The sequence below is a fragment of the Halichoeres trimaculatus genome, unplaced genomic scaffold (genome assembly GCF_033239565.1).
Source record: "Halichoeres trimaculatus isolate MK-OKI-2021-1 unplaced genomic scaffold, fHalTri1.1 fHalTri1_scaffold_8, whole genome shotgun sequence".
NCBI classification, from domain to species: Eukaryota; Metazoa; Chordata; class Actinopteri; order Labriformes; family Labridae; genus Halichoeres; species Halichoeres trimaculatus.
Genome location: NW_027437186.1, coordinates 15,630,099 through 15,640,447, shown reverse-complemented (window position 1 = coordinate 15,640,447; position 10,349 = coordinate 15,630,099). Strand labels below are relative to the sequence as shown.

The following is a 10,349-nucleotide window of genomic DNA, read 5'->3' as shown; positions in this document are numbered from 1 at the left end:
AAACATTTCTATCTACATGGACATACTGTTAAAATCTAATAAAGTGCAAGTAAGAATTTTATATGCTGAACATTTTCTCCACGTAATGTTACACTTGGGCCACTAGAGGGAGCTGTCGAATCATTTTTTTTGTTACTGTTCATCATTTGCAAGCAGTTGAGTGCATACATCATTCTTTCAAAACTGCTTGTGATTTGTTCCCACTCCAGTGCAAATACATAAATATGAAAGTTATCAACATCAATCAAATCACCATGTAGATGTAAAAACCAAATCTCGCCCACAGTGTATTGTAGTCATATGATTAGAGGATGAAAGGGGGCGAAATGAAATGATCCACTTAAAAATCTTTTAATTTGAGAATTTATTTGTTTTGTTTGAACTCCTCCAGAAACAGGCTACTCTTTAAACATTGCAAAGACATTTGAAGAACTGATTTGAGTCATGCACCGGATGGATTTTGTTTGTTCCGAGTACCCTTCAAAGTAAACAGCAACCAACACTGCACTCTCTGTTTGTTCCTTCTTGTTTGCTCCTTCTCCATAACTGCTCTTTATTCATCGCCATGTGTGTTTCTTTTTAACAGATCAGTGAAACACTTTTTGCCATGTCAAACCCAATGCTGCTCACTTTCCTGGCTGCTTTCCAGCTTCTGAAAAAAGAAAAGAAAACTGAATGAAACACTTTTAAGAACACCTTACAGAACAAAATTCCCCTTCACAATTTTACATTTTGAAAATGGATAGTTATTTCCCACACCTTTTCTGTATTTGAACAATACCTTATTTTTTTACCTGTCTCGTTCTGGTGAGATATTTGAATAACGTTGAAAATCTAAAATATATTTCATTGCCCTGAGTAAAAGGCTTGTTCACTGGAAAGAAACTTACTGACTTCAGGAACTGTATTTCTGAGCTGAGTGCCTCTCTTTGGAGCTCCAGCTCTCCCTCTTTAAGCATCTCCAGCTCCTTTCTCAGCCTGGTAAAAACAAGAGTTACAACAAATGTGAAAGAGTGAGCACATGAAGAAAACGTTTCAGAGGGCTTGAAGGTTAAGCCTGCTGATGTTTTTATATGCAGCAGAAGATCAAAACCTGAAATTAACTAAAGAGAATCAAAAATGTTTGTGGGCATTTATGAGTCTTGTTTACTACACACTTCAAATCCATTTTTTTTAAATCAAGCTCAATGTATAAAAATTCACATTAGTTTTAATGTACAACTCAAAAGGATGAAGTAAACCTAAATTTGATCACAGTCATTCTTGTAACCTGACTCAATTCATCATCTGAGGACAGTTAAGATAGGCTCCAGTCTATCTTAACTATCCTAATTATCCGAACCTGATGGTTGCTGTTTGTTTTGTTTTTTTTTGTTTTTTTTAAAGGGAAATGGTTTACAATATTTTTTTAAGTAGGCTGATCTTTTTCATCTATTTTGGTATAAATTCATGGTTCTGAAGATTTTAGTAGACTCATTATTTAAATCTGATTTCTGTTTTTAAGATTTTTAGCCAACACAAGTTCTCATACTTTATTAGCTAGTATTTTTTAAGGTTTTAAGGAGTTTACATTATGTCTTAACTTATCTCACAGTGTAGAAAGTAGATTAAATGAATCGGAGAGGCAGCCGGGGGTAGTGGCGGGAAGCTGACCTTCATGCAATAAAATAATGTTAATAACTTGTTTATTAACTGATAATCTCACCCTACTGAGGTTCAGAATGTTTAAACATGTTGCTGATTTAATGTGCACATGCCATATGGATTAACAGATAAATACATACATATATGCATACACACATACATAGATGAAGGTCATAAGGTTTAAAACAGGTCCAATTCCATGGATTACATGTCTGTCATACAAACGTGCTGCTTTTTCATCCATGTACGTTAAATGACACACCATGACACCTCCTCTGTTGAAAGCCAAAAGAAAAACAAAAAACAAAAGCCAAAAAAATAAAATAAAATGAAACGCTGGACCTGATTTCTGAGATATTTTGAGGAATCAGGTCCTTAGATTCTAAAAATCTAAAAATCTAAAGATCATCTTTTAAAATTGCTGCTGAGGAGGGTTAAGCCATAAAGCAGCATTCACAGTGACGACAACCAACACTGCCTGATCTCCTCCTTCTCCAACAAGCTGCAGTCATCTTTGTCAGGTTCCTTTCATTCTGTATTTAATTATGTTATCCATAAGGCCCTGCTGCGCAGGGGCGAAGACATACAGAGGCCCCTGAGGGACGAATTAATAAGCAGAGAGTGAATTGGCAGTAATAAATCAAGTTTTGACTTAAGCAGTTCTCAAAGATCTACTCAGCTTCTGCAGATACAGAAAACAATGAATCTACAGGGGTATAATTATTATTATAAAGTATGAGATTTAGAAAAGAGAAAAGCTTTTATCTCTGCGAGTGCTCTTAACAGCCTGTCTCACAGACAGTTAGGTACTTTAGATAAAAAATGTCCCTTTGTTTGATCTTCCTTCATTTAATAAGAAATCACACAGAATATTAGACGATGCCTGTAAAAAGAAGATGGGCAGCTCCAAACTAAACCTATATCACAAAGCAAATCGATGTGTGATGGGAACAAACATACATAAAATAGTTTTATCTAATTCAGTTTGCTCAGTGAAAAATCTGCCCTGGGTCCACTGTGTTGCGATTCAACAGTTCTGCCCGGTGTTTCAAGCTTCTGCACCACATCTCCTCCCTTTCTTTTATTGGAACTAAATGAAACAATAAAGCAGCTGGGCTAAAATTAAATCTACACAGCAGTTTTTTAAACTTTTCACTCCTTTGTGTAACTTACAAATTAGATTTTTAAGCCAAGCGTGCTGTTTCCTCAACAGCAGAATGATGCTTCCAACAGCTCGACACCCAGGAAGGCACTTGAGATATCTGTAGCTTCTGCAGTTTAAAATCAGATTCCTGCTCTGCAATGACACCTTCAAATGAGCCTTCAGAAATAATGCAGCAGTAATATATCAGCGGAGAAAATCCTACACATCATAAAACCCACACAACTCCTAAATCATCAATCCCAAGCACTGCATATTTCAGGTATCTTTCTATGGCGGCAGCCACCCTGTTTTGCACACTGAACACTTTTTAAATGGCTGTAGCACTCATTCAAATTGACATGCATTCAATTTCCAACAATCAATGAGTGGAGAGTTAAATATGCGCTTTAAAGAGACACAGCAGTGGTTGAGAAGAGGATTGATGGTCTCAGTTCCGATGGATGATCATACGAATGAGTGAGAGGAGGCTCTCTGCTCCAAAGCCACATCCTCAGCACTTCCTGAGGCTAATAAGCTTGAGGATAATGAAGGACCGAGTATGTTTAATGAGGCTGATGGATGAACGGGACATGCTATCCACATGCATGATTTAAGGCAGTGCTGGGAGAGGCAGGGAAAAGGCCAAGAGCTGAACATGCATGCAGGGGCAATAAAGAACAGGGGAAATAAATAACAACCTGCAAAACTAACAGCACCTCAAGCAAGGATAATACCTTTTTTCACAAATTACACAAACCTCACCAAATACTGGAGAAAACAGTGAATGAAACAGTGTTATAGTAAATAAATACTTGTGCAGAATATGATTTAAAAATCTGTTAGCGCCTGTCTTCATAGGTTGGGTTTTTTAATCACTTTACATCCACAGCATGGAGGAGAAGAAATTATCCAAAGTAGCGGCATCAGCAATAACAATGACCCTTCCTTCCAGGACGCTATTGATCTCCAGGCTTTAATCACATAAAGGAAGTCTCTTTGTGGAGAAACGGGGAGGATCAACTCTACCAGTTATGTTTCAATAGAGAAGAGGTTCTTCATTCATGTAATACAACTGGCTCTTATTCTTATTCTGCTGTGGCGAGTGGCTTTTAAAGGCGCAGGACAAGTAAAGATGTACAACTGTTTGACAACAGAGTTCATCGTCAGAGTTTTTGTTTCTAGACTTTTTAGACTCTAGACTTATGGGGTTTGGGCTGGTACAGTTTCCTGCACATTTTCAGGAAGAAAAGAATTTCTCAAAAAAACAAACAAAAAAAACATCACCACAAATGAAAACACCTTTGGTGTATTTGGATTGAATTAACTGCCTGATGAAGCACTACATAAGAAAATTAAGAGTGAACTATGCCTGGGGAAGTCACTACTAAAATATAAACACTGTGAAACAAAGTGTGATGTGAGCATGTATACCTGAAGAATAGTGGTTTCACAGCTTAAATTGGGAGCAGTCACCTGCATAGGAGCTCCTTGTGAGTACAATGTTAAAAATACAATTCTTCACACTCTCAGTGTTTGTCAAAATTTCTTACAGATGTTTCTTTTTTTCCAGAACAATGTTTCAGAGTTTCTCATGATACCATAGACTTTTCAGGTTGAATACTACAAAGTGTAGGTCAACAGTATTCTTTACTGGGTAGATGTGTATACTGCTGTTTAACCAACAAAATAAGTGTTTCTCGTCATTGGTGAGAAATGTATTAATTATTAGAGCGTAAATGCTGAAGTTTCCGTCCCTCATTCGTTTTCCTGTACAAACCTCCCTGCATCAATCACATTAGCCTCCCTGTCTTTCCACTTGTTGACTGAATGAAATACACTGCAGATCAAAGCATTAATTAAGCCAAATGGTCTTAATGCTCTGTTATTTACACTTCAGGATTTGGACTCCAGCCAGCAGGATATAGGAAGAGAAACACGGTTGGTTCAGCACTTCTCATGATGTGATTCACTTCTGCTCGTCATAAATAACACCTTCTATTTGATGAGCCTGCAGATACTGCGTTGAGCTGTAAACAGAACTACACAAAAAGAGTTACACTATAAGTCTTGGAACAGCAATTAACTGCTACTTATGTGATTTTTTTCTGTTGATATTACTAACTCTAAAGAGACAAGGGACAATAATTGTGCTTTTCTAAGTCACATCCTCACACTTGAGAAAATTCTTTAATAAGAAAACACCACAGCAGCTAAGAAGTTATGTTTAAAATACTGGATAGCTCATAAGAAGCTTTTTATGGACTTTTAAATAGCTTTGATTGGATTTTTTCTTTTGTTCACTTTTATTTTTTTTTACAAGCATTTACTGTTCACTTGTTTGTGTCTCATAAGAAATATATTCTAAGCATAATGCAGTTTCAAGTAAGTGGGGTGTTTTCTACTGGGTCTGGGTGTCCAATAAAAAACATCTGGTGACACTTACTTACCACAGACAGGTGCTGTCAGTGAGAGGTTTCTGACTCACAAACTGTCTTTCTGCTCGCAGACTTTCTGTCACTGCTTCAGCCTCCCTCAACTGCTGCTCCAAGTCTGCAGTCAGGAGAAATAAATCAAACAGAAAATGACTCCTTCCTGACAAGACAGACACAGGGTGTACCTACACTGTTATATTATTTGCTGATTTGCTAACTTTGGCATGATCTTACACTTATGCTCGACTCAAACTACATGATTTTTTTGGGCTGATTTACGCCAGACTCTCCTTTGCAACAGTTTCTGCCTGGGATCATGGCCAGCACTGATGCTTGGCCCAGTGATATGAGGAGTTCTCTGATCCAATCCCAACCCCCATGGACAGCGTGCAAACTCATCTGGGCAAACCCAGTAAAACAAAACATGTTTCATATTTAGGATCCAAGTTGGTAAAGAAAAAGATTAAATTTGCTTGTAGCTGCTGACAGCATTATCAACTTATACCCTCTAACCCTGAAGATGACATAACTTCTTCTGCAAAACCACTAGAAAACAAAACTCTCATCTCCATTTTTCGCTGAGAAACCTACAAACTAAAATAGAAGAAATCTCCAAGAATAATTTTCTATCAAAACATGTTTTGTCCCCCTCCTTTTCTACACTTCAAGGCAGAAAGTTATTCCACAACATGAGTTTCCATTTATCTTTAATCTCATTTAAATCTGGCTCCAATAAATGTCTCGTTTCTAATAGCCTCAGTCCTGTGCCATCACTTTTATATCCTGTACAAGGTGTTTGAGGGATTATCTGTGAAGTCTCTCCTTGCATTCATGATGCAAACCCATCTTAATGTTGATTGAGATTTTAAGACCGCAGTGGTCGGAACCCAGTGAGCCAAAAGCCCTCAGAAACTCTGCAACTGAGCTGGGCTCAGACCAACACGAGTACTCTTTTTAAAGAAAAGCCTGATTCCAGACAACTTCAGCACAGTGGGAGACCAGATGAGGGGGTCAGAAAGATCTACAGAGTGAGTCGTGAAGAAAATCCAGCACACATGACAAAGTGCAATCATTCATTGTGCAGCGTTAGAAGCTGGGTTATCCATTTATCGTTTAAACTCCAAAACAGAGAACTTTAAGTCACAGATCAATAAGTTAGAAGGTCGTCCAGACAGTTTTATAGATGATTATACTACACATGTTAGATGTTACATGTTTGGGGAGTATTTGACTTCAAAAATTACTGAAACCTGAAATCTTTCTACTGTGTCTTGAGAAAATATTATAGAACATCTGAGTTCAAGACCCTGTGTGAGTGGCTCATTTCCCTTGATTTGATCTCTGTCAAACAGAATATGCAATAAATAATCTGACAAACTTTTGCCCTGCTACAGGCAGTGTGAAAGAAACGACCAGGGATTTGTTGTGTGTTGAGATTGAGTCAATGTTTTATTCACATTAGCTCTGCCTGGAGCACATTATCTACAATAAAGTGAACTCACCTTTCTGTGTGTTTTCCAGGCTGTGTAGTTCAAGCTGGAGTGCTCTCCTCTCCTCTTGCATGGAGCTCATACGACTGTTCCCGAGGCTCATCAGCTTCATCTCTGAATAAATAGAAATAAAACAAGAGCCCTGATTATGGTCAATAACTGATCAAGAGAAAAAAAAATTGAAGAGCTTGGATTCATATTAGATGTATATTCATGGCAGAAAGTTGGAGCACAGACAGTCTAGCAGTCTGGGTTGTGCTCCATGTGGTTAGCTATCTCGTGGGCAGCCTGGGTTCAAAAACTGGTCTGTGTGCCCCAGATTGATTACTGTGATCTTTTGTTATTAAGTTTTTTGCTGCCTCACAATCTTGACTGTGATTTTCTGTTAAATCCTGGTCTTATTTTTTGCTCCACTAAAGAGCCTCTTCTAGTTAAAAATTTTTGAGTAATGCACTTGGGTCTTTTTGGTTGGTTCTTTTCATTATGCTGCAAGTCTTTACAGAATGTTTCAGAGAAAATTATTATCTTCTGGTAGTTCAAGCAAAACTTTCTCTTTGTTATGGAAACATTTGAGCACATACATCTGAATACAACCATTTGATGCTACACCTCATAATAATCTTTTGGTATTTCTCTCACATTTAATCAATCATAGATCAAAAAATGGATCTTTGGTGCCAAGACAAGAAAGGCTGCATCATGAGGCAGTGCTGATTTGTGTTGTTGAACCCCTGATAATCACTGTTTTTTGTTTGTATTTCCATGAATACGATTACAGATTCTGGTGTTACCTTCCCCCAGGCATTTACCGTTTATATTTAAACCTAATTCTCCATTAATCAGATTTCTTCACTGTGTATCTAACTCCATAATATACACAGAAATAACATAAGAACAGTCAGAGCATCACAAAACCAGAGCTCACTCTGATGACAGTATAATTAACAGTCCTCACTGACCTTTATCTAATGACTCTGCCTCCCTCTCCAGGTCCAGGATCTCTGCCCGAGTTTGGCTCTCAGACTCAGTTTCTTTGCTTTCAAGGCTGAACTCACTGTTAAACCTTGAGATTTCTTGAAGGAATCTTTCCTTTTCCTTTGCTGACTCTTCTCTTATGTTGACCTGGTATGAATAGATGAATGATGAGAACAGGTCCCAGAGATAATTCTAAAAAAGGTAACTTTTCACTATCTATCTTTCAATCTTTCTATCTATCTATCTATCTATCTATCTATCTATCTATCTATCTATCTATCTATCTATCTATCTATCTATCTATCTATTTAAAAATAAGTACTTACCAGCTGGTTGAAAGCAGATTGAATTGTGATCACATGTAAACAAATTAAACAAGCTATCCTGAGAGTTTGAGCTGCTGTTTGGGTCAATACAAGTAGCATGAAATCACTGTTCCCTGTTTTGAAACTATGTACAAAATGATGGATTTGAAGTAGACAAAGTGGCAGGTTATATAAAATGTGTTTCTTAAACGTCTTTCCATGTTTACATACCTGAAACCATGATTTATTATTGTTTCACTCAACTGAAGCTTATATTCCAAACAGAGGTGTGAGTCAGTTTGTGTTAATCTACATGGAATTGAACTATCTGAGTTAACAACTTGTCAGTGATATAAGATGTAAATTATGATTCAGAATTTAACCCACTAGACGTCCCTGTAGTTGTTTCTTCTGGCAGAGCAGCTCCTCAATTTTCGCTGACATCTGGTTTTCGTGTTTCTTCATCAGATCCCGCTGCAGCTTCATCACGGATAACTGCTGAGCCTGGAGCTCACAGAGAGGAGTGAGCAGTTAAGAAACACAGATTTACATAAGACATAAGACCACTAGATCTTTATAAATGAACAAAATGCCTATAGTTTTTGACTGTGGTTCCCCTCAACGAAGAAAACTGCCAGTTTCTATAGAAACGTAAAATCAGGTTGTGTGACATACAAATATTCTACAATTACAGTCTTCAGTCTGTTTTTGTCAGCTCATAGAAGTGAGTTTAGTGTTTTATTTACGTCAGCGGACAAGCTCAGCAAGCACAATCAGCTTCCACGTTTTCTAAACACTGTAATTATCTTAAGACAGCTCCCATAAACGGTGTGATGTCACATCATGACAGCTGTAAACACACAGTGAGGAAAACACACCCTGCATATCTCCCTGATGTAAACACTTCAGCTATTCTTTCTGCAGGCTCAGAAAAGGTATCTGTGCCATGTGCTTCCATGCAGATCCTGCCCAGACTGTGCAGGATTCATCAGCTTCTCTGCCCGTTTCTGCCCTTTTAACCAAGTGACGACTTTTACAAGCACAGGAAGGATTCAGCAATATTTCTAAGAGGTCAACAAGCTGGCCTTTGACATCATATCTCACACATGCTAAAAGGTTTTTGCTAATGTTATCCTGTGGAAATTGGTCATTGATTTTACAGTGGCTCTTGCATTTTACACTGTTGATGAAATAAATGGAAGTGATTAGTGTTTTCAATCATAAAGTAGATCAGCTGATCAATATGCCAATATGCACTTCTTAACCCCTTGTGTCCATACCACTTGCAACTCATAGTGCTTCAGAGTAGGCCATTATAGAAATCATTATTCCTTTTTTCTTTCTGTCTTAAAATAAAACAAAACCCTCATTATTATGTTTTCTTACTTTCTGATCCAGTTCTTCTTTGGTCCTTTTGAGATTTTCGGTGGAGCCCCTGATCTGATCCTTGCATTTGACTATGGCTGCTTTCACTGGAATATAAAAGATAAGGGTGATAAGTTACAGAAAATTCTTCTCTATTACATTTAAAAGAGAAGATTAGACTAGGCCTGGATTGAAAAAAAACAACAAAAACACCCAGATTTAAGCAAAGTGACTGGCTTCTGATGCCGCTAGTGTTCATGAACATATGTGAACAGTGTTCATGCAGTGTGAAAAGGATAGCTAACGTTAAAGCTGTTTTGCTAACCAGAAAATTGTATTACCTTCTTTCAGTTTCTGGGTCTGTTCAGTAAAGTGTTGCTCAGTAAGCAGTATTTGCTGAAAGAGTGTGTCCAAACTCATTCTTTATCAACAGGCAACGAATAAGTGTGATAAAGAAGGGACAGAAAACAACTTTTGAAGGTTCAAGATGTAGTATGCTAAGTTTAGACAAAACTGCCTGCCTTTTGGCTGACTCTGAAATTATGCTTTACCAATCACCTTCATTGTGCCTGCAATTAACCACTCAAAAAGAAAGAAGGAAACAACCATCAACCAATCAGAGACAGAGGAAGGCGGGTCATAAATATTGCGATAAAAGTTTGGTGACGGTGAATACTGCACGATGGCGTTGCCAGATTTGACAGGTTTCAGTACGCTTGGGCTTCTCAAATCATTTTTTGGAATCTGGTGATCTATTTAAAATTAGCCTGCTGTTCACAACATTTTGTGCAGTTTTTATGGCAAAAATGTAAACATTTTGACAAACATGAACCCATATGCATATGGGTTCGGAGATAAATGATTAGTTCAATAATTTTGAAATGGAGAGATTCTGTCCAACTGGTCACCATCAACCAGTCATAGCCACTGGTTAATCAAGTATTACTGTGAAATGCTATTGGTCACTGTCAATTGTGAGTGCCTGAAGTGGGTT

At 37.6% G+C, this 10,349-nt stretch overlaps 1 protein-coding gene across 2 annotated transcripts; it reads right to left on the bottom strand.

Annotated features, from left to right (window-relative positions):
• Positions 1-349: 349 nt before the first annotated feature.
• On the bottom strand, positions 350-9,897 carry LOC141795396 (coiled-coil domain-containing protein 172-like). 2 transcript variants are annotated; one of them, XM_074676248.1, is made up of 8 exons: positions 9,697-9,897; positions 9,377-9,462; positions 8,378-8,500; positions 7,670-7,832; positions 6,723-6,824; positions 5,236-5,338; positions 891-978; positions 350-652 (listed from the first exon to the last, which is right to left on the bottom strand). In XM_074676248.1, the coding sequence occupies exons 1-8, from the start codon at positions 9,773-9,775 to the stop codon at positions 611-613; spliced, it is 786 nt and encodes a 261-aa protein (XP_074532349.1). In that variant the 5' UTR covers positions 9,776-9,897; the 3' UTR covers positions 350-610. The 2 variants fall into 2 exon arrangements, with proteins under 2 accessions (XP_074532349.1, XP_074532350.1); XM_074676249.1 differs by having other exon boundaries at positions 8,378-8,494.
• Positions 9,898-10,349: the final 452 nt, after the last annotated feature.

What these genes read in the sequence shown, in the direction of transcription:
- LOC141795396 (XM_074676248.1), bottom strand. Translation starts at nt 9,775, where the DNA reads ATGAGTTTGGACACACTCTTTCAGCAAATACTGCTTACTGAGCAACAC. An exon ending in GACCCAGAAACTGAAAGAAG is followed by an intron (nt 9,463 to 9,696) that starts GTAATACAATTT and finishes TTTATATTCCAG; the next exon opens with TGAAAGCAGCCATAGTCAAA. An exon ending in GGCAGAGTCATTAGATAAAG is followed by an intron (nt 6,825 to 7,669) that starts GTCAGTGAGGAC and finishes CTATTTATTCAG; the next exon opens with AGATGAAGCTGATGAGCCTC.